Here is a 24,250-nt window from a genome sequence, read left to right on the forward strand (position 1 = left end):
ATAATGAATGGTGTTAATTTCCTCCTTTGTGCTGATCATGATTTTTTTAAAAGAAAAAAGGCAGGCTGCTTTTATAATTTAAAAAAAGCAGCAAAATGGATTATGTCAAAAACCCACAATCTATTGAGCTCCTACTGTGTGCCAGTTTTACCCCTAACACCAACATGGACAAGGCACAGCCTCTACCCACCAGGAGCACCCTGCAAAGCACTCTGGGGTGGCATGGAGTAGGCCCCTCCTGAGGCTGTGGGTGTGCCCAGCACTGAGCAAGGGGTAAGGCGCACAGTAGGTGCACACCCAGCTGGCGGGGAAATTCCTCACCCACCAATACCCTACCTTGTTCCTCAGCATGCACCCACCTGAAACCTGTGCATGGCACGTGCCTCATCCCTCCTGTGGAGCAGAAGCCCCCCCACCCCAGAACAAGGACGCCCTCTGGCCTGACACAGCGGGGTCCTCAGGGCCCAACCAGGGGCTTGGTGCTTGGCTGAGCTTGCAACCACCTGATGCAAGAAGACAGGACCCGTTACAACTGTTTTCAGCACTGAGCAGTGGGGGCCCCTAGAAAAAACCCAATCTTTGGGATCACAGAAACATGGGTTCAAAGCCCTGCTCTGACACTTGCTGTTGTATGGCCTTGAAAGTGAAACCAAGACAACAGAGGCTCTTACCATTCACTGTAGGATTATATGGTCACTACGGTTCCTAAGCCCTTTGCAAATGCCAATTTATTTTACAAAAAAGCTCACATTCAATGAGCAATTACTATGTGCCATGCAGGTGACATCAACAACAAAAAGAACCTCAGCTGCCATCTCTTGTGTGCACCCCCCATGCCAGGCCCTATGCTCAGTGCTTTGTCAATGCTGGAGCTCAGAAAATGCCCAAATATGGCTTCAGCACGAGTACTTGGAACTAAAGCAGAATGGAGGCCTCGGAAGACATTGACCCTCTCCCGCCCTCCAGTCTCTTGCTCCTCTTCCCCCTACCTCCCAAAGTGAGCCACAGAAACCCCCAAGCCAGCCATAAAACCTAGAAACGTGGCTCTGACCTCCCCCACCTTCCTGTGTAAGGCTGGCTATAAAGAAATTCTCTACTTACCTGTCCTGAGACCCTCACTCCAGCGGGGTCCCGCCCTGCACGCAGGAGGAGGGAGGGCCACACAGAGCCAGGAAGAACCCGAGCAGACAGGCCTTGCTGGGTTCCCCCAGTCTGCTCCTGTTGGATCAGACCCTTTTTGTCCAATCCCATTTCTGCACGGCTGCTGTGGAGTAAGGGGAAACTCTCCCTTTCCCCAGAAGGTTTGCTGACAGATCACCTCACAATAAGGCAAATAATTAACATAAACAGATGTATTTACAAAGTGCACAGGGAGAATGAGAGTGGTTGCCCAATATCTCAGGGGGTCCAGAGGTTCATATACCTCATTTTAGAGGAGAGGGGGATGAGGAATATGAGTAATTCTGTTTAGGGGCAATAAATGGTCACTAGGGAGGATGACTAGGTACTTGGGAGAATGAATGGATGGGGAAACTGACTTATAAATGATTCTCTTGGGAAAATCCATTAACTCGAGAGACAGGTTATATTCAAAATGACTTGCTCCAGGTCTGGTTGCACTCCACTGTTCTTTATGGGTCTGGTTGTTTGCAAAGAAAGAGGGAAAGCCCCTCCAAGGCCTGCTGATCTCTCAGGCCCTTTAATTCAAAATAGTCTTTGTCACGTTTTGAGGTGAAATTTCCTGAGTGCCTTCCCTGTCCATTCCTCACCGAACCTAAGTAGGAAAATGGACAGTTTTCCCTGGCTCTTTGGGTCTTTAACTTTGGAAGCTTCCTGTGTCACATAAAACTTTGATTAAATAAATGTGTTACACTTTTCTCTTGCTAACCTGTCTTTTTTCATAGGATTGTTCGCCATGACATGTACAGTGGGTGAGGAAAGGTATCACACCTTTTCACACCTACACAAACATTATCTCATTTAAACAATAATAATCATAATTAATTAATATTCATCATCATGATGATGGTATTATGGGCTGAACTGTGTCCCCCCAAATTCCTACGCTGATAAAGTCCTAACTCTCAGAACCTCAGCATGTGACTGTGTTGACCTAAGGTCAATAGGGTGGGCCCTAACCCAATCTGCCTGGTGTCCTTACAAGAAGAGGAGACTAGGACATAGACATGCACAGAGGGACGACCACATGAGGACACAGGGAGAAGGCGGCCGTCTGCAAGTGAGGAGAGAGGCCTCTGGAGACACCTGCCCTGCCCACACCTTAATCTTGGATTTCCAGGCTCTGGAACTTTGAGGTAATAAATTTCTGTTGTTGAAGCTGCCCAGTCTGTGGTACTTTGTCACAGCAGCCCCAGGAGACTAGCACAGGAGGCAACAACATGACAGCAGAGAGCATTTCCTAAGTTCCTCACCGGGCCGGGGCTGCACTCAGAGCCTCACAGGCAGAGCCTGTGGGTCCTGGACGGAAGCGCTGGGCTCTTCCCGTCCCACAGATGAGCTCCTGGAGGCACAGGGAGGGTAACGCCTCACCAAGGGCACACAGCTGGCCTGGGGATGTCACACACCCGTCTGAGCCCCAGAGTACACACCCCAAAGGGCCACGGTGTCATCCACGCTCCGGGCTAGCGATGTGCCACATTATCCAAGGACTAGTGTGCTTGCTGTCATGACCATCAGCATTAAGGTCAGGAATGACCCTGTGTCCAGCTATCGTGAGAGATTAAGGGCAGAAAAGAAGCATAGAAAAGGTCAAATCCGACCCCCATTGTGGCATAAATGGCTGAGGTGGGAGGGGCAGGGGGTAGTAACTTGTCCACGTCACCAGCCCTTCTGGTGGCCAGTTCTGGTGGTGGACAGGGCCTGCACATCTCACCTGGACTCCTTCCTTGATACGCTATCCTTCACTTTGGACCTTGTGGCTCTCTCCTAGATAAGGTATTTGGATATTTACACAAGCAATGTCAGCAAATAATAATAACAGTAACCTCCCATTTCTAATCCCTCCATTCAGAGGAAATTATTGCTAACAACTTGTTAAAATGTTTCCAATCATTTTTATACTTATAAGTGTATGCACATGTACATGCACAGACACACACGCACACACACAAACACACCCTCTCTAAGGAAAATGGCATCACAAGATTTACAGCATCCTTAGCACACTTCTTTCAGGGAACACGTTGGGAACATTTTGCATGTTCATATGCACAGCTCTGTGCTGTTATCGACAAAGCCTGCATGATCCCACCTGGGTGCTTGGCAAGCCCCAACTATCAATGTGATGTTTTTGTACCATCATAAACAACAGCTGTGTACGCACCATGCTGTGCTCTGGTCACCAGATAATCCAGGATGAGTTCCCAAGGGAATTGCCAGGTCAAACAAATATGTCCACACTGCAGGTTTTGAATCAACCTCATAAAGCCTGCACTGACCTCTGCCCTGGCAGTGACAAGAGCGCTGGCCCCACAGCAGGTGCCCTCAGTGACAGTTCTTAGGACACTCTCCAGTTTCCAAAGCCAGCTTAGCAATAGCACCAGGTCCCCTCTTCCTTCTCCGCCCTCCTGCCCAGCCCACTCTCCATAGAAAGTCCACACTTACATAAATCACACGGCTTGGAGACCCTGAGGTGCTGGAAGCAGGTACAGAAATGATGCTCTCCGAGGAAGTTCTGGTTTCCTATGAAAGGAGAGGAGAGGAGATGAAGATAGATATTTCAACATCAGAACCTTCCAGAGGCAGTTATCAGGGGTTACACTCCAGCAGTGGAGGGAGCTCCCTCCTTGCACCCTCCTGTGGTGTGGGTGACAGACAGCTACTCCTACATTCAGCAGGCCACCAGCGGAGATAGGACAGGACAAGGACCAGCATGGGGCCACATGGCAGAGGGCAGGGCAAACTTGCAAGGCATAGGAGGTGGGGCTGGGCAAACGTGATTGCAAATTTGGTTCTAGACAGTAAAGAGAAGAGGGAAGGGGCGTGATGCTTAATCCACCCTCTCTGCACTCGCTCCTGCTCAGCTCTGCCCAGCCCTCCCATGCCTGGCACCACCTTCGTATCCTTCAGGACTAAGCTTGGCTGTCGCAGCCGCTGCCTCCCCCTTCACCCCTCCTTCTCCTTCTCCTCTTCCTCTCAAGGCCTGCCCGGCCTCCCTCAGCCCCAGCACTGCACGCTAGTAGAGCGTCGACTTGGGGGTCTGCTTGTGGCCTGGAACTGGGCTTCCGAAGGCCGGCAGAGGCTGGGCCCTTGGCTGCACCAGGACGGCACGGCACCACATGCCACTCGCAAAGAAGATGAGGACTCCAAGGCCTGTAACACAGGGTCTGCTATTCCTGCTGTTCCTGGGGCAAGGTTTTACAGGCCAAAATGATGTATGCCTAATTTTTATAGATTAAAAACACTCTTTGAGTCTCAGCTTCCTTCTCCATAAAACGGAAATTCCTCCCCTTTTCGTTTCTGGGGGTTAGAGCAGAGATGAGGCAGGTGAGGTGCTTAGCACTGAAAAATTCTTGTGACTATTATTTTAGCTCAAGCTGGGCTTATGAGATAACCTTGACAGAGAATGCCCTTCTCTGCAAAGTGGACTCACGTTGGGGGTTTTAAGAGAAATGTTCTACATTCCCCTAAGCTGAGCACAGCTACAGCAGCACAAGAATGTCTCCCAGGAATATTTTACGACCTCCAATCGAGCCCTGGTGCAAACTGGTGGTTATGCTTAGGAGGAAGGGAGCTTGGGCTGGTTTCTGCATGGTCCCTGGTTTGCTCAAGGCATGTCTGAGGTGGGTCACACCCCTCTCTGGGATCAGGTCCCAGCTCTGAGAGGAGGAGGAGGAAGGGGAGGAGGAGCAGGTCTCCCCTGAGCTCAGGGAGCAGCAGAGAGGTGCACAGAGGACATTTTCCCCAGGGTGAGGAGGCTGGAGTTTTTCTGACTTTCTCTCTATCTACCCTGACTCCAATTTGCCCAAAGGAGCTTCCCAAGGACAGTCCATATCCGTGGCTTCTCCCCAGGCCAGAGGGAAAGTGTCTTGTTCAGACCCACAGAGGCAGGGCCCGGAGCTCACCTGGCTCCAGTCCCCATTGGCTTCTCCAGCTTCACTTGGCCCCAGGGAAGTAGCTGTCCTACAAGAGTGACAGGATGCCAGATTCCCACTAAGGTCAACCCCTCATCTCCATGTTAAAGCCAAGGGGCTGAGGCTCAGAAAGGACTACTGACTTGCCCAAGGTCACACAGCTAGGAAGAGGCAGAGCTGGACTCCAAGGCCACAGCTTGTTCTACCACACCACCTTTGGCTGCTGCTGAGAATCCCATTAGAACATTTCTGCTCACAGTCGGCCAAATGGGCCTACCTTTGGCTTTCTGGGCAGTCTAAATACACCTGTTTCCTCCTCGTTTTGTGGCCCCACAGTCTGCAGCTCCCTCCCAAGCTCACACCCCCAGTAACACTGGCTTGGGCCTCTGTGCACTGGGCAGGCCTCATTCTGAAGGAGACCAGGAGGCATCGCCATGGAAACCCACAGCCTACAGGACCAGCCAGCCAGGCCAGGGCCCCTCCCCTGAAGTCACCCAGCCCCTGGGCAAAGTGGGAGCCCCTCCAAATCGAGCGGTCCCTGTGGTCACCTTCACCGTTTTCAGGGCTCGTCTCTGGCTACCCATCGAGCACAGGGCCACCTCCCTGCCACATGGCTCTGAAACCCTCGCTCAGTCCCCTGCAGGTCACGCTCAGACAGAGGACTCAGAGCCAAAACTGGGCTAGGCCGCAAGTCACAGCTCCAGGACGCCGTCTGTGATCTCCACCCTGGCTGGGCCTGGCCCGCCTAGGCTCACAGCGCACCTAAGAGCCTGCAGCCACCACTGCCTCCCCCAGTAGACAGGAGCTCCCCGAGGGCAGGGACCCCCAGGCCTTATTTGTCTCTGTGTCCCAGGCACCCAACTCCAGAATGCACACAGTAGGTGCTTAGCAGCTGTGTGCTGAATGACCATATGACCAAATGCCCAAGGACATACTCAGTACAGGGCAGTTAGGACCACACCTCCGCAGATGCCCAGGGACATCTCACATGCGGTACTTGTCTGGGGGTGCTCCCATCCCTGTGCGGGTGCGGTCATGGTGGCAGGAGCACCTTCCAGGCCATGGAGACCAGCGTGCCAGTATGCACCCTCCTTCCCACGTCTTCACAGGGATCCGGGGTTCAGGTAGTGGAGACCAGTGTACCCTCCTTCCCATGTCCTCGCATGCATCTGCGGTTCAGGGGTTCAGGCACCTGCCTCTCTTGCCGGAGGGCAACCCTGAGGCAGGGTGGAGCTGGCTCCTCCGAAGGTCCTGCAGCCTGAGAGCTGCCCCTATTACACGACTGCTGAGCACATGCCCCGGACAGGTGTCATTTCTCCTCTTGATTACCGGGTAATGCCGTGGGACCACCTCTACCTGGGTGACAGTTTCAGCATTAATGATGCTGTTGCCACCTCATGTTGTGTTTCTCAGGGCTGACGGCACCTGGTTTATGCACATTCACTTAGCAACAGGCTGCCTGGCCTCTGCCCCGCATGTTGAGCAAAGCCAACTAGCCCTCTTTTAAAAATAATTGTTTCAAAAGCATCTTCAAACAACAGAGCCCAGGAAGCTGACTCTGCCTGCACAAGCCCATAAGGACAAGGACCCCTTCTTCCCTGTCCCACAGCACCCGGCCATTCTGAGGGCCTCCCCACCGCTGGGCCCATGGCCTGGAGGTCAGCTCGGCTGGTATCAGTGCTGAGGCTGAGGGTGGAGCTGCCACTGCCAGATCAGGCCACAGCCGAGGCTCCTGTAGACAGCTGGTGCAGGCCACCCTAACCTGTCCTTGAGGGGAACTGAATGTGGCCCGTGGTCTCCCTTTCCTGCCCGGTCAGTCTCAGGAGACAAGGTGGGAGTTCCCCGTGCACATGCCGGGAACTCAGTCAGGTCCTTTCCACAGGCCTTCTGCCCAGACAAACGCCAGGGCTCCGGACTCTCGTCCGAGTCTCAGGCAGGGATGCTGCCTTGCTCCTCACTGAGGCCCGGGTGGTACGAGGCAGTTTGGAGAATGAACCACAGACCACATCAACCACCCGAGAGGACGAAAGAATTCACGGTATGCCACCACCTACTGCCCTCTCTGCCATGAAAACCAGGAGTAAGATTTCATAATGTGACTGTCCTGTGGTTGAGGGAGACTGCCACACACAGAGCTACTGAGGACAGTGTCAGGGAGACAGGGAGGAGCCTCTGCCCAGCCTCTAGCTGCAGAGCTGTCCTGCTGCCCTCCTGCTCTCTCCCTGACTCCTCCAGCTGCTCGTGGGATACTACCCTCACCCTCGGCTCGGTGTCTTAGCTGGCTGGGGTGTGCTGGCCAGCAGAGGAGCTGCCCTCCCAAGGGTCCTGATGCCAGTGCCACATAGCTTAGCTCAGAGAGTCCTGTGCCTGAATTCTGTCCCAGACCCTAACAGACACTCGAATAGCCCACTTCGTTCCCTGCAGGCTCTGTTGCTGATTCTCCATCTCTCAAACGGGAGCCCAGACCTGCTCCTACAGGATGTCTGTGTCACTCAAGACCCTCAAGGTAGCCATTTGGTGACCTAGATGGAGCTCCAGGACCCAGTGAGGAAGTGGAAGGCCAGAGGTCGCTGTAATCCTGTGGCTGGACCAGGACGTGGCCTGACCTGTGGGCTGTAGGGCTGTAGGGCTGTCCTTGGCCATAGACCACTGGTCAGGCGGGTCCTGTCCTCTGCACTGTCTTGGGCCCCCGTGGGCTGGGGCTTGTGGTGAGGGTCCCAATGGGGGGTCCCTGGCATGGGGCCTGCACACACAGGAAGCCTGACCTGGCTAACTCACCCTTCCTCTGCCAGGGCCTGTGGTCCTATGGGCTGCAGCTCACCCTCTAGATTCTGTTCCTTCCTTCATTTAACAAACACAAGTCTCTGCCATGTGCCAGGAATCAGGCCAGGAGCTGGGACTCTGGAACCAGGAGCCTTTTCTCCAGGCTCCTGGTGGGGCTCAGGAGGGGCTGACGTGGTCTGATGGGGTAGGGGCTCCACGACACAGCACACAGGTGATCTGTGAGCCTTCTACCTGGCAGGGATGGGGCAAGTGAGAACGTGGGATCATGGGGAAGAGTTGGCAAAGTCTTCAGGGGTGACATTCAAGGCGGATCTTAAAGACCTTGAGGTAGGCATTTTCTGGGATGCAAGGGGAAGGGAGGGCCTTCCTGGTGGAAGGAACAGCATTTGCAGAAGTGCAGAGGCCAGAGAAGGCACGGCTCTGAGCAGGGGTGCACCCGCTTGGGTGGAGCTGGGGTGTGGGTGAGTAGGTGGTAGCGGGAATTCCTCCCTCCAGGCACTGCCACCAGCCTCCTCTCAGCTCCTGGAGCTTGCCGCCTCCTTCCTGCCTCAGGGCTGTTGCAGAAGCTGCTGGTCCTGCCTGACACCCTCCATTCCCACCCTCATCATGGCTGACTCTGGTGCCTCTTAGCTCCAAGCTGATTTCCTCTGGAGCCCTCAGCTGACATCTTATCTAGGTGGGCTCTCCCTGCTGGCCTTCCTAGAACGTCTCGTTGGCTTCCTTCAGTGCACCTGCTACATCAGCCACTGTGCTACTGTTTGTGTGTTGAGGTGTTGATTGCTGGCATGTGAGCTCCAGGGTGGCCAGGTACCACCCCGCTTGCTCACAGTTGCACCTCCCACGCCTGGCGCACAGTAGGGTATCTATGCAGTAGAGGATTCAGCCTTACCCAGGGGAGGTGTGGCCTTTGCCCTTGGTTTCTGGGAAGGAACCTGTGTTCTACCTGAGAGGAGCATCTTTGTTTGGGGAGGGGGTTGGCCACATCTGTCCATCTTAGGGTGGGGGGCAGCCAATCATGTGACTTAGGGTGGGAGCTTTGGGTTACATGGTATCAGCTGACCTGGCAACTAGTATTAATCAACCAATCACAACTATGTCATGGAGCCCCAATAAAACCTGGGGACACTGAGTTTTCCTGGTTGGCAATACTCCATGCATACTGTCACACAGCAGTGCTGGGAGGGTGACATGGCCCAACTCCATGGGGAGAAGACCACAGAAGCCTGGTATTAGGACCCTCCTGACTTTGCCCATGTGGCTATTTCTTTGGCTGACATCACTCTGTATCCTTCTTCCCTGTGATGAACCATAACCATGGGGATGCCACATTCCACAACGTCTGTGAGCCCTTCCAGCAAACTGTCAAGCCTGAGGGTAGTTCAGGGGGCGTGGGGGCTTGAATACACAGTTGGTGTCAGAAGTGAGGGTGGTCTTGGGGATGGTTTGGGCCCCTCCAATGGTGCAGACATCCCCAAGCTCTCACAGCCATCGGTGCTCACTGAATGGGTGAAGTCAGCAGGGCCCAGCACAGATGCTCCTCAATGTCCCTTTGCTGCAGTTTGAATGCCCCCCCCCCCAAAGCTCATGTGCTGAAAACTTGGTGGCCCTTGTGGCAGTGTCAGAGGTGGGGCCTTTGGGAAGTGATCGAGCCATGAGGGCTCCACCCTCATGAACGGATTAATGCCGTTATTGCGCGAGTGGGTTAGTCAGTGAGGGAGTTCAGCTCTTCTGTCTCACACGCTCTCCCATCCTCTTGTCCTCCCACCATGGGTGGCCTCACCAGCTGCCAGCACCACACTCGTGGACTTCCCCACTTCCACAACCATGAGCCAAATGAACTTCTTTTTTAAATAAGTTACCCCATCTGTGGTATTGTTACAGCAACAGAAAACTAAGACACCCTTGTTATACCTTGCATTATCTCTCACCTAATCCACCTGCTTACCCCCACCACCTCCTAAGCCTCGTTTTGCCCCCACTCCGCAGCCTGTGTGCCTCGCCAGCAAGCTGTGGAAGCTGGTCAGTGTCCTCTTAATTGTATGAAGATTGCGTGTGAGCGAGAAAGATCACATTGGAGAAACTAGTAAATTCCACCGACCTTGTTTTTGTCTTCAGTTCTAGCAGCTTGTCGACACGCCGGATGCCAGATGGAGGAACCTGTTGACAAATTCCCAAGAGGAAAGGGGTTAGAGCCATTTCCCGTGACACGGAGGCCTGTGTGGAAAGTCAGGAGGGAGCCGGTCTATGCAGCGACACTCACTTGAATGCCCTCCAGGCAGCCCCTGAGCATCCCTCTGGGCCAGGATGGCACTGGGCATGGGACTCCCAGATCACAGTGACTGCCCCAAGGGGCTCACAGCCTACTCTTGGGTGGAGGCATGAAATAAATGGGCAAAGGTACTGCCATGTGCTAATTGCTCCCACAGGAAGAGGCACAGGGTCCTAAGGAACCTGAGGGTGGGGACGAGGCATCTCACCCAGCCTGGGGCAGCCACAGAATACTTCTCAGAGGAGGGCACATGTGAGCTGGTCTCCAGTGCAGAGGCAGGGGAAGAGAGAAGGGGCTCCCTGGGCAGAACTCACAGAGGCAGGCTCAGCGTTGAGGGTGTTGACTGGGCCCACCCGAGAGCACAGCTGGGACTGAAGCTGGAGGGGGGACCGGCCTTGGGGAGGAAGACTTTGAGGGTGGAGCTCTCAGCTAAGAGGCAGGAACGGAGAAGCTCAGGTGGGAACCCAGCCTACTCCTGAGGGTGGGTGTGGGGTGAAGAACAGGGGTGTGGGATAGGGGCTGGGCATGAGGCTCAGATGCTAGCCCAACCCTGTCACTCAGGCTCTGAGGCTTCTTGTGCCTCAGTTTCTCCACCTGTCAGCTCTGCCCAGCCAAGCACTAAGCGCCCCTTATATCCTTGGCACTTTGCTCTTTTCTAATTCAACCTCAATCTGCCCTGAGTCTTCATTTTTGCCCACCTAAAAAGAGAACTAATATTAATAATAATCCTACCTCATCAGGTCATTGGGTGACTTTAATAAAACTAAGTAGAGGTAATGACGTATTGGGAAAGTGCTTTGGGAATTGCATGCAAATGTTAGTTGCATCAACACAACCATTTTCCCACAGGGGGCTCAATGCATGGCAGCTCCCTCTGCCCACCTCCCTATCCTTGGGGACCCAGAGCATTTGCTTCTCCTCTCGGGGCTCTCTGAACCTCAGCTGGACCTGTCACTCCCTGAGATCACACACCCTCTGCTGCTGCCATGGCTGTGTGTCTTCTGGGTTTATCCTCTAACCCCAGCTCCTAACCCACTTTCACAGCCCCCAAACAAGCCACACAGGCCCAGCACATAGTAGGGGCTTAAAAGCATGTGTGGAATGAAGGAACTCATCCCATTTCCTGGTTGCAAACCCTTCCAGGTCATGTGGGTTTGACTACCATTCCTCCCCGGGAGCAGAGCTGCATCTGCACAGAGCTCCAAGAGACTGTGATTGGAGTTTGTGTGTGTGTGTGTATAAAATGTTTATTGTTTTCTAATTTTTTATTATAAGGTAATAGATGTCTATTATTAAAAATTATAGAAACCTAAAAAAGTATCAATAAGAAAATTAAAATCATCTATAATCTCTCACCCACTTTTTGCGAGCTGCCCTCTAGTAGACATGCGTGTTCTAAATGGAATGCAGCTCACGTGCACATAAAATAGCTTCAAATCCTGCATCTTTTGCTTAAAAATATCTTGAACATTGCCTCATATAATTAAATATCAAAAAATGCAACTTTAAGGGCTACATAACATTCTATCATAAGAATGGATGTGAATTTATCTTCCAAATGTTTTATTTACTTGTCAATACCATTGCTGGGCTCCATGTGCACACCTGGCACACACCTCCTAGAAATGGAGTTTTGGCTCTAAGTGTGTGCACATGTTCAGGGCTCGTGAGAGTTCTGGCAATTCCCACTTTCCACCCCTACCAGTGGGTAAGAAGCCTGTTTCCTTGCATTTTCAGTGACACAGGGGCTCACACTTCCTTTTCACCTCTGTCATCTCAAGGGACAAAGTAGTATCTAATGGTCATTTTAATCTGGGCTTCTCGACAGTGAGTGCCAACTCGCCTCCTGCACACTATGGGAAAGCGCCTGTGCTGGGGGCAGTGGTGGTGCTGAGGTGGTGCCTGTCTAATCACCCCTGGAGACCCTGAGGGCACCAGGACCCATGCTCTGCAGGGCTCCCATGGCAGAAGATAACCCTGTCAATGACACCTTCATGGGCCCCGACACCCAGGCAGGCCAGGCAGGGACCTCAGGCTGGCTGACCAGGCAGGGTCTGCTCCATGGAGCAGAACTTGACAGTCACCAACCTGGTCTGACCTGTCATCATACAGATTGGGAACTCCAAGGCCTGGAGCAGGGCAGGCCTGGCTTCAGTGACCCACAAACAGTCACAGCAGGTCCCGCTTTAGAAATGAAGAACCTCTTTGTTCCCAAGCCCAGGCCACCCTGGACATGAGCTTGCATCCCAGGGCTGCTGTCCCAGCACCATTGTGCTCTTCCTCAGTTGCTGTCATCTGAAAGCACAATGGTTTTAACACTGTGGGGGCTGAGACCCAGGCAGAGCAAGCCCCCCTGCCCTGGCAGCCCAGCGCTGTGAGGTGGCCCCAAAGGACCCCTTCACGGGCTCTTGAGCAGAGACTGGAGGAACAACAGCGACACTGGGGACAAGGCCATCACGTCATCCCACTGGGTTCGGCCTCAGAAAGGGAGGCCTGTCTGACATGCAGCCCTGAGAGGACGGCTGGGTGAGGTCATTCATCACCTGCAGGAGGCCTGCGTGGCAGATGCCACGACGACAGCTCTCTTGCCACCGGCCCAGCCCAGCTGGCCTCTGGGATCACTTCACACAGAAATCTTCCAAAGGAAGTAGGGGCTAAAGAGAAGTCTCAATATCAGAGCGCTCCTTGCCTGGGCCCTGGGGATGGCACCTCCAGCATAGGACGTCTGTAACTCCCTCATCCGCCCTGGGGCGGGGCTCTCCGGTCAGGCTCCCCTGAGCCCTCTTCTCCACTGGGTGTCAACCTTGGCCCTGGCCTCCACCTCGGTCTTAGGCCTGCCTTGCCCAGGCTCAACAAGACTTCCGCTAAATCAGTTTAGCAGGAACCTCCCGCCCTTGACATCTGATCACCTCCACAGCTGAGCACGTTCCTCACCCCCACCTTTGGAATCTAAGTCCTTGGATTCCTGACTTCAGCAGGAATCCCACCACCTGCAAGCAGCTCCCCTGCAACCCCTCCCTGCCTCTCGGCGATAGTTCCCCACTGTTTCTGGGGGATTTGGAATCCAGCTCATGTCTCTCTGACCCCTGCGGCCACAGTCCAGAATGGCCTTCCTCACCGTTTTTAATAAACAGGATAGTTTTCTTTACCAGGGAGGGCTCAGAGAATAGGTAAGCAACAGGTAAGTCACTTGTCAACATAACAAAGCAAAGTGTCACTCTCAGTGTACACACCCCAAAACACGACTAGGAGGCCCAAGTACGACACCCCAAACATGCCTCTTTGGCATAAGGATTATTTTGGATTGATTATTTGGGGAAACAGCAGGCTCAGAAAAGCTTTGAAAACAGAGAAGTGACCCTTCTGTGAGGGAAACTGATGTCTCTAAAGGACATCTCCTCCACGACCGGGGAGAGAAGGATGACACTGAGTCACTGGAATTTCTTGTTAGCGGGGCAGGTGCACAGCAAACTTCCCCTACTTACGGGGCCCCCAGTCTCGATAGAACTGTGCATTCCTCACACTGTCCTTTGTGCCAGGGAAAGGTGGCATTTAAGCCAGACATCAGAGCTGCCCTTCCCAACCTACTCTTGAGAGGTGCTCATTCTTCTGGATTCTCTCTCGTGCACACACGTGGCATACGTGTGGCACACATGTTTGCACGCTTGTTCTCTTGTTAATCTTTTGCTGCAGGTGCCCATTGTAATGACTATGAAGGGTGAAGAGAAAGTTATTTTTCTTTCCCTCTAAGAGCTCTCATCTCCCTCCTTGCCTGCCAGTTGCTACATACATTGTAAAGAAATAAATGGTAGCTGAACCTCGTTATTGGAATGCCAATTTAATTGTTAAAACGAGAAGCAAAGAGTTAAAAAAGGTTAATCTGGAAGAAGGGGAGTGATGATCCTTGCCAAGCCTTGTCTTTTCTTCAGATCTAGTAGCTACAGGCCACCTCTCCTTTTATTATTATTATTGTTGTTATTTTTAACAGTGAATGTGTTGGGGTGGGGGGTTCCTGCGAAACGCCATGGCATTCGTGAGGAGGTCAGTGTTTTCCTCCAAAACCCTCTTTTCCCCGACGCTGTGCCAAGCAGACTTCCCTTGCTGCAGGAGGAAGGCCTCCGCCCTGCCAGCGGCAGCCCCACCAGGCCTTTTACCGCTCTGGACAGAGGGGTGCAGCAGGGGCAGGAAACACCTAAACTCTTAACTTGGACTCTGGGCTGGGAGGCTCTCTAGAAGAATTCTAAAGTGACAGTGGACATAACAGACTATATTTGTTTAAGTTTTTCTACTGGGACCCAAGTAGCCAATACTCTGGGTGCTGATCTTTCATTCATCCCTTTCTCATCGTGCCCATCTCAGGCTCAGCCCGGTGGGTAAGGCAGCTGACAAAGCCACCCTTATGCCCCCGCCCTGCCTTGCCAGCTCTCTGATGAGAGCCTGGGTGCTCTCGAACTAGCAGGATGACACAGGGAGCCAACCAGTTCCTGCCCAGCACACGGCATGGACCCAGTGCATGACAGTTTCTTGCTCCAGAGGACTAAACAGCATGTTTTTATTTTTACCTTGAAGATACATCTCTTCTCCTTCTGCGAACATCTGGCCACACCTGACACATAGCGCGCACGAAGGGTGGTAGTGTTTCTCCCCCGCCTGCAAGGGAGCACAAAGCAGAGGTGTTTCTACTAAATGTAGAAATGTTCACTGGGCCCCAGCACCTGGCCTGGGCATAGCACAGGTATGCAGGGGATGCCGGAAGGTGTGCTGCACACCAAATGGCCCCACAACCTTTGGGACCAAAGACCCCTACATGGAGCCCGGACCCAGGGGTGCCCCTGGGCAAGGCCTAGCTGCATTGCCGGACAGGAAGGAGACTCATGTCCAGCTCCCTCCTGGGCTTAGCAGGTATCAAGGGAGGAGCCTGGTCTCCCTCACCTGAATGTCTCCAGCAGGAGACGGAGGGGTAGGGGGAGGAAGAAGTTAACATTTTCTCCCCAGGAGGAGGGACTGCAGAAGTGGGGTGAAAATGATTAATGATTTTCTTTCTGTACCTCTGTATTGCTCAATTTGTTCAATTAGCATTTTCTATTTTTATAACTCTTAAATTCCATTAAATTAGATTATAAACATTAATACTGAAATAACCTAAACAAATTACACTACCTGGTTTGGCTTATTTTTGCATGGAGCAAAAAAAATCGCCCTTGAACACTGTATCCAGCGTTATTTTGCAGGCCCCGTTTCCTAACCTTGGGGTACGGAGGGCTGTAGCCTGCAGCTGAATGTGGCTGCCAGATCCCCATGATTCCTCCTTCCCTAAAATTGGGAAGAAGTTTCATAATTACCACTGAATTTGAAGGATAGTGATCGCTTTCCGGAATGAGTACCGGGGTCATTCCGAGCATCTCACTTTTCTTTTCCGTGCCCACTGGCACTTTCCCCGATGATGAAAACAGACCCACGGTGGCCCCTGGGTATCGGGAGGAAGGATTCAGAATCACTCCTCTCCTGTGTGGGGCCTGAGATGGCCTCTTCCGCCAACCTCCGGCTGGCTGCAAGACTCCTTGTGCCTTCAGGCAAAGAGGCCCTTCCCACAGCGCCAGACGCTGCCCGCTCCTGCTGGCCTTAGGCCCAGGCGTGGCTGGAGCTGGCCCCTCTACCTGGAGCACCTTCTCACGCACCCCCTAGGCCACCCTGAACGTTCTCTGTCTCGTCCCAAATGCCACCTCCTCCCAGGAGCCTTCCCAGAAGCTTCCCTGACTCAGTGCTCACAGCCCCGTGTTCCCATGTGCAGCCACTTTACTCAGCTCATTCCTCCCCCACCCCCACCCTGGGCAGGCGCCTCCCAGGCACGTGGGCCGCCATCAGGGCGCTAGCTGCAGGGAGCCGTCCAGATAGCAGGTCGCATCCCAGCATTCGGCCCCAGAGTGAGGGCAAAACAGTCATTTCGGGGATTACAGTCATCAGAACGCTGAGTGGTCAGAGTAGCACTCTCTCTTTGAGGTACAAATGAGAGATTGAGACAGCTCGGTATTTTTAGAAGTAAAATTCACCTGAAAACAACCTCACAGAGTTAACTGATGACTCACCACATTCATAATGAACCCGAGTGAATATTCCTGAGTTTGTGATCCCCAACCTGTCCTCACACCAGCCCATCCAAGTGCCCTCATCTCACACTGAGGGGCACAACCCCGCTGCCTGTCCCATGACTACTAACGGCAGGAGTTCCATGACAGCCACATGGGAGACGGCACGTCCTCCAGGGCACACAAAGCCTGCTGTCTACACCACATGTCTACACAGCACATCCACATGTGAATCGGAGAGATTCTGATTCTGTTGGGGACAGTTTCTAAGATGACAGGCTTGAATTCCCCTTGGCAACAGTGGCTGCTGTCTCTATGGCTTGTGCCAAGAAGCACTTTACACATATTAATTTGGTTAATCCTTTCAACAGCCCTATGAAGTATATTATTACCCTCACCTTTCATAAGAAGCACAGAGAGGTGAAAGAACTTGAGCAAAGTCACACAGCAGATAGGAGATGGAGCTGGCATGAGGGCCCAGGAGTCTGGCCCCTGAGTGCAGAGTTTAACCCCACGCCTTGGGGGCTAGCAGTCCCCAACCCCACAGTATCAGTCTCAACCCTGGGGCATGGACCCCATCCTCACATGCTCCCTGCCATGGTTTGAATATTTGTCCCTCCAAAACCCACATTGAAATTTAATCCCAGTGTGACAGTACTGAGAGGTGGGGCCTGTAAGAATTGACTGGGTCATGAGGACTCTGCCTTATGAATGGATTAACCCACTCGTGGATCAGCAAGTGGTAACGGGAGAGGGACTGGTGACTTCATAAGAAGAGAGACTTGAGCCAGCACACTCAGCCCCTTGCCATGTGATGCCCTGTTCCACCTCGGGATCTGCAGAGTCCCCACCAGCACGAAGGCTCTCACCAGATGTGCCCCTCAGCCTTGGGCTCCTCAGCCTCCATGATGGTAAGAAACAAATTCCACTTCTTTATAAATTACCCAGCTTCAGGTATTCTGTGACGCGCAGCAGCAAACAGACTAACACACTCCACGACTCCCATGCCCTGAATGAACAACGTGGAGGATGTGACGGGCCTGACATTAAGCAGAAGCAGCCACACAAGAGCACAAGCCCTGTTTTATGAAGCTCAGAAGTAGGCGAAACATCAAGTGTTGTCAGTGTGCCCTTGGGGCCTCTGGGGGCATCGGGCATGGTCTCCTTGAATTGGGTGCTGGTTACATGGGTGTGTCCAGTTTCTGAAAATGTATCAAGTTGCACACTTACGATTCCTGCACTGTGTGTTACACGCCAGCAAAAGAGTTTTACCATTAAATGGATCATAGACCTAAATGTAAGAGCTAAAACTGTGGAGCTACAGAAGAAAACATACCATTAAATCCCAGTGACCCCAGATTTGACAATGGACTCTTAGATTGGACACCAAAAGCACGAGCAACAGAAGAAAAAAACAGATAAATTGGACTTCATCAAAATTAAAAACTTTTGTGCATCAAAGGGCATTGTCAGGAAAGTGAAAAGACAGCCTACAGGATGGAGAAAATATTGTGAACCACGTATCTGGTGAGGCTGTATCCAGAATGCAGAGAACATCTGCAACTCAACAGTAAAAACACAAACAGCCAATTAAAAAATGGGCAAAGGATTTGAATAGACATTTTTTCAAAGAAAATATATAAATGACCAACTGGTATATGAAAAGATGTTCGACATCATTGTTATTAATGCAAATCAAAACCACAGAAGACACCACTTCATACCCACCAGGGTGACTATAATAACAAAAAAGGAAAATAAAAAGTTGGTGAGAACGTGGAGAAATAGGCACCCTCCTTGTACAATTGGTGGTGGGAATGCAAAATAATGCAGCTACCGTGGAAAATAGTTTGTCAGTCTCTCAAAAAGTTAAGCACAGAATTACCATAAGATCTGGCAATCCCACTCCTTGGCATTTAAGAAAAACAAAGAGAACAGAACAAGATAAATGAAAACACAGGTCCACACAAAACTCGTATGTGAATGTTCACAGCAGCATTATTATACAATGACCAAAAGGTCCAACAACCCAAACGTCCATCATGGACAAAGAAACGGTGGTCTATCTGTACACTGGAACATCACCCGGCCACAGAAGGGAGTGGCGTGCCGATCCTTGCCACAGCACGGACCAACCTTGAAGACACGTTGGGTGAAAGAAGCCAGACACAAAAGGCCACTTACATGATTCCTTCCATATGAAACATCCATAACAGGCAAATCCACAGAGACAGGAACAGATGAGTGGTTGCCAGGGGCTACGGGGAGGAGGGGAGTGACTGCTCAGTGGGTGTGGGGTCTCCTTTCAGGGCGATAAAAAAGTTTTGGAACTAGAGAGAAGTGGAAGTTGCACAACATTGTGAACACACCAAAGGCTACTGAATGGTACATTGTAAATTGTTAATTGCAAGTTATGTGAATTTCACCTCAATTTTTAAAAAAATGTTGGTTCCCAGATGGGGACCTTCTTATTACCAACCATAAGCCAAGCATCACACTAAGCGCTTTACTTGAGTTGCTCAAGTTCATCCTCACGTCAACCCCGTGGGGTGGGTATTGTTCTCTACCCCCACTTTCCAGATGGGAAAATTGAGGTTCAGGGAGGCAGGAGACCTACCCAAGGCCAACATCAAAACACGCAGGAGCCCAGATTAGAACTGGGCGGGACTGGGAGCTGCCTCCTGGGAAGACATCAACGGGCCTTGGGGACACAATGGCCACCAGTGGTGGCCGAGCCCTGCAAGTCCCGGTCTCAGAGCACTGTTCCCTGTAGACAGCCCTCTTCCCACACCCAAGGTGGGGACATGGGAGAAGGAGGGGTTGTAGAGCACCTACTATGTGCTGTGAACAGAGACAGGACCCTTCAATACACACATAGCACGTGCCCAGCTCACTGCGCTGAGGAGGAGCCCAGGGTCCACAAAGCCACAGCGTGAGTTAGAGTCACGTGAGAGCCAGTGCCACCTCTGAGCCCTTCCACTGACTGCATAGCCTCGGCTTCATAGGAAGGGTGTCCTCAGCCTCGTGGCCAGGAGGAGCCAGCCCCTCTCCCACAGTTTGGACCACTCATCCACAAAGTGTGAAAGGCAACAGTCCGACCAAATTTCAAGGGGGCTCCATGTTCTGGAACATTCCATCCATGTGGGAGAGACAGGGTTCAGGTGCCTGTGTCCCCAGGCCCTGGAGACATCAGGGGCTGTCCAGTTGATGGAGGAAACGTCCCTGCAGGTGCCCTGGCCTGTCCCTGGCTCATGGCTGAGTCCAGGGAGGTGATGGGTTCCAGCTCAGATCTTCACTTCCTGGCTGTGTGACTTGTGCTGATGTCATGTCTCGGGATTCAGGGTGGGGTAGGATAACTGGGCTCTCTGACTCCAGGGGGCATTTAGCTGGAAGTACCCGTATGGTGAACGTGGCCCATCCCTACCCCACACTCTCTGCTGGGAGCAGTTGGGTTATAGGTGGCCAGTGATGATTGATGGGGTCAAAAGAGAAAAGTGTCCTTGCTACTTCTATCACTTCTCAGTGTCACTGCCTTCTCTCTTACGGTGACCGGGGTGTTCCAGTCCCAGTCATTGGCACATTGGCCATACCCTGTTCTTTGAGGGCTCCTCTCTCCCAGTTTCCACCAAGAAGGGCCTGAAACATCAGCAACTGGTGGTTTCAGTGCAGAGACCTGCACGGCCACCCCCGGCTGCCTGGGCAGGCAGATGTCCCGCCCTCACCGGTGCAGAGCTCAAGATGCTTCGCATTTAAAAATTATATTAAAAGTCCATGAGATTTTGTAGTGCATGGTTTTAGAAAGACATCTTGCGACTTCCCACAATTGGCTGTCATGTTTAATGAGCCAGAACAAGGCTCTTCAGGGAAGCACAAATATAGCCTGTGGTGGCACGGAGCATCCATAGGTCCCCAGCCAGTGCCAGGCAGGAGAGAGCACTTTAAGGGTGCCCTCACCTTGGACGTGCAGAGCAGGCCAGCATGACAGAACCGAGGCAAAGCCCCCAAGCTCTGGGATCCCCTCTCCTTCCCTGCAGAGTGGAGCCAGCAGTCCCTCCTCACAGGGGTGCAGGGGACAGATCAGCCCTCCTCTGCAATGGGCCTTGCACACCTGAGGCGGATGGCCCCTTTCCTCCCCAAATCCACCTACAGATCCCAGAGCAAAGGTGTCTTCTGCGCACTGGACAGCAGGCCACACGGGCTACCCCCCCACCCCCGCCCTGCCCGGGGCCCTCCCTCCACCCTCCCTCCATCTGGCTCAGACGCCAGCCCTTCAGGCCCAGGGCGGGCTGCTCCCCCAGGCTGCTCCTCCTACACTCACTCGCCCAACTCAGAGCTTTAGTTTCCTTTTTGAATTTATAGAACTGAGTCCAGTTCTTAAAAGACCTAATCACCATGGTGTGCAGAGAAAATAAAATTTATGGAGAAGCAAATCAAAGCTTTGAGCAAGAGCCAGGCAACCCAGGGAGTACTCGGTGGCCAGCACAGGATCCCCAGGGGCTCTTCACCCTGGGAAGAAGGGTCCAGCATCCTGCCTGGCACCCCATTCCTGTCCTCCCCACTGCAGACCCTGCCCCGCACCAATCTCCTCACAGGCCTCAGAGACGGTTCCTCCTGGCGCCCGGCCAGCCCAGCCCACTCCCCTCTCCCTCTTCCTCACTTCCTGGCTCCATCTAGGGCGCGAGCTTCAGGGCAGCCAGGCAGTGCAGCCACGTTCTCCACTGTATCCAGCCGCAGAGCAGTGTTGCCCACAGAGGAGCCGTCCAGGAGATGCCCTGAACGAGGAAGCAGGGAGCCCATGAGGCCTGCCTCAGCCATTCCCGGAGGACCAAAGGGGTTCCGCCAGAAGCAGTCTGGGAACAGCTGCCAGGATCCCACCTGTGGACATTCACGTGCACATCTGCACATCAAGGCTCTAAGGTCCTGCCACCAAGACTGCTGCTTAGCACTGCTGCCCCAGCATCCGCAGACTCAGGGAACACAGTGGAGGACCTACCACACTTGAAGGTAAGGACCAGGGGCTCTGCTGCGTGGCTGGGTCGGATGTGATGCAGGAACATGGTGGCCGGGCTAATGTGTAAGCATGTGTGTCTGGGTGTGTCTGCATGTCCATGTCTGTGTCTGTGTCATCTGTGTGTCAGTATATCTTATATGTGTGTCTGTGTGTCAGCATGTGTTTCATGTGTGTGTGTGTGTCTCCGTATGTGCTGTCTGTGTTGTCTCTGTGGGTATGTGCTGTGTGTCTGTGTGTTATCTATATGTTGTGTATGTCTGCATATCTCTGTGTATCTATGTGTGTGCAAATCTAAAAGTATGACATCTAAATGTTAACAGTAGTTGATCTGCGTGGTGGCATTCATTAGGATTGATTTTCTTTGTTTATTTTATGAAATACAGGTATTCCTTCTGAGTGTGTTTTTAAAATTAACACATTTATTTCTAAAAGAGAGAGAGAGTGAAGTTGGGAGCTTGAGAAGCTGACTTGACCTCTATCCTTCGGAGACACTGCATTTGTTAGGAAACATGTTTGTTTTCTCCCAGTGCTGAGAGTCATCCACGTTTAGTCATCCAATGCAAAGCGCCCAAAAGCAGGCAGGAAGAAGCAAGTGAGCAAATCTCCCACAGTTGCAGGATATGGTTTGGCTTGAAATGGAGCGATGTCTAGTGACCCCTGACTCAGGGCAGAGTGAGCCCCTCTCCTGTGGGCTACCCCAAGACCACACTCCTCAGGGCAGAGGCCCTGTCCCCTTCATTCCGTGAACCCAGCACCCAGCCCCGGTGGGGCACACAGTGAGTCCAGGAAGGGTCTATGCAATGAGTGGCTGAATGGGGAATGAAAGAAGCGAGAAAGGAGGGATGGAGGGAGGGAAGAGGGGAGGGAGGAATTAATTAGTGGACCCAGGGGGATGCTGGGCTCCTCGTTACCATGGAGACAGCCACTGGTGCACAGGCTGCACCAGGCACTGTAGAGTTAACAGAGGGCGGGGCTGAGCAAGAAGCCCCCACCCCACCACACAGGCCCACATCTGCAGGGAGGCATCACCCGACCTGGAGAGAAGGTGGGCCCGGACCTGGGAGGACCTGGAAGTCCGCAGGCAACACCTCCTCCCCCTCGTTCAGCCGTGGTCCAGGTCTGGTCACACCCTGATCCCTCTGAATTCACCAGCCAGGTCCCGGCCCCTCTGTGGGATGACCCCCTCCCTCTCCAGGAGTGGGCACTGCAGCATACTGCTGCCAGGTACCGGGGAAGCCTCGCCACCCACCTCTGCTCCCACAGTGCAGCCCCCCACCCCAGCAGTGTATCTTGGCCCACGGGGTGGGGGCACAGTTGTCAGCCCCTCTCACGCTCCCAGGGGACCCCAGCAAGGAGTAGGCTCATGGAGACAGACACCCAGAGACAGACAGGCTGCAGGAAAACACGCATCAGTGGATGCTACGTGTTTAGAAGTGAGCAAGGGAGGGGAGGAAGGAGAAACCCCACTATCACCACCGAATGCACATTTCACGGCAGGCGGGTGCTGCTGGCACCCGGCGTTTAAGATGGCACCATGCCTGCCCTGCGCAGGCGATGGCTCCTGCTGGCAGGGGAGACTGGGATGCCACGGCTCTGCAGAGAGGAAAGCCAGGATGCAGACAGGCACCTTTGGAGCAAAATGGTGTGGGGACAAGTGCCTGCCGGGGGCCTCATGCCTGACTGATCTGCCCCTGAAAACCCACCCACTGCAGTGCAGCATGGGTTCTGCAAGCCCCCATCAGCCCCTGGGAGGTGTGGGCCAGGCTTCCTACCTGCACAGTGACCCGAGTCCACCCACTCCCTGCAGCGTGTGTCCGTGAAGGTGGACGTGCTCACCCTCAGCCAGCGGTCTGTCACCTGTTCCAGCGGCTCCCAAGAGCCCACTGTTGCCTGGCCAGGCGCTGGCACACTGGGCCGAGCTTCAGGCAGTGCCACCTCAGCAGCGGCAGCTCCCCTTCTGCGGAGCCAGGCTCGTCTCCGCCCTCAGCTCCCGCCTCGCACCACCGCGGAGGCTGCTCAGAGCTTTGCAGAGCCCGCCGCCGACTCAGCCCCACCACGCAGACTTGCCTCCCCGGCAGAGGCGAAAACAAAAGCATTAATCTTCCCTGCAAGGCCCTTTCTCCCGCACCACAGGCTAGGAGGAAAACCCAGACCTGTTCTGCTCCTGCTCCTGGCAGCTGGGGCAGTCCCCTCCCAGTGAACCGAGGGGCCCCACTCCTAGGCACCAAGCCCCCCATTCTGACTTGGCATTGCGCAGACGTGAGGTCAACCCTGCCCTTCCAATCTATCAAGGGGCCCACTGACTGCCCCATCAATTACCACCAGGCCAGCACTGAGCTGGGGGCCCCTCTGAGATGGGGTCTTCCTGATGCCCTGACCACGGCCGGGCTCACCAAGTACAGCACGTGCCCAGGGCCCAGAGGCGCAGAGCAGCAGGGACAGGTCAGTTCTGCCTCACCTAGGCCAGGGCCTCTCTGGTGCAGGGGCCGCTGCCCACAGACGTCAGGAAGGTGGGTCGGGCTAGGCGCACGCACCTGCAGCCCTGACAGTGGCGGCCCAAGATGCACTCCCTTTAGGGCATTAAGCACAACAGGGTGATATGCTATTAAGTCAAAAAGGCAAACCCACATCTGTGCACCAGGAGAGGATGAGGGGTTCCGGGACAGCCTGGGCAGCCTGGGCTAAAGTTGGGCTCTGCCACCTGCTCTCAGGTGGCCAATGGCCCAACATGTGGGCAGACCCAGCTAGATGTCCAGGTCAGCGGCAGGATGTGGTGCGTGTATGGTGTAGGGTGGAAGTGCCTGCATTTGGTGTTGACCTGGTGGGCTTGAGGAAGAGCTTATGGTATGATGAAATATGATAGAATATTAAAACATGCTTATGTACGAATCTGGAGTCTCCACCTGAAGAAATGAGAGGCAGTAAGAGGGACTGGAATGGGTGTGGCTGAGGGAGGGATTTGAAAGAAGGTGGTCTGAGGTCCAGGTGCACCTCTGTACCAGGTGCC

At 53.4% G+C, this 24,250-nt stretch overlaps 1 protein-coding gene across 15 annotated transcripts in view; it reads right to left on the reverse strand.

The window, feature by feature from the left end:
• Window positions 1-24,250, reverse strand: part of ABLIM2 (actin binding LIM protein family member 2) — a 146,432-nt gene that overhangs the window by 48,917 nt on the left and 73,265 nt on the right. For all 15 annotated transcript variants that reach the window (XM_045528161.1, XM_045528173.1, XM_045528171.1 and 12 more), the window contains 3 exons: window positions 14,709-14,796; window positions 9,976-10,034; window positions 3,625-3,702 (listed from right to left, as the gene is read on the reverse strand). In XM_045528161.1, the coding sequence (XP_045384117.1) occupies window positions 3,625-3,702; window positions 9,976-10,034; window positions 14,709-14,796 (225 nt within the window). The remainder of the gene's footprint in view (window positions 1-3,624; window positions 3,703-9,975; window positions 10,035-14,708; window positions 14,797-24,250) is intronic.

This window comes from Lemur catta, chromosome 17 (genome assembly GCF_020740605.2).
Source record: "Lemur catta isolate mLemCat1 chromosome 17, mLemCat1.pri, whole genome shotgun sequence".
Taxonomy (NCBI): domain Eukaryota; kingdom Metazoa; phylum Chordata; class Mammalia; order Primates; family Lemuridae; genus Lemur; species Lemur catta.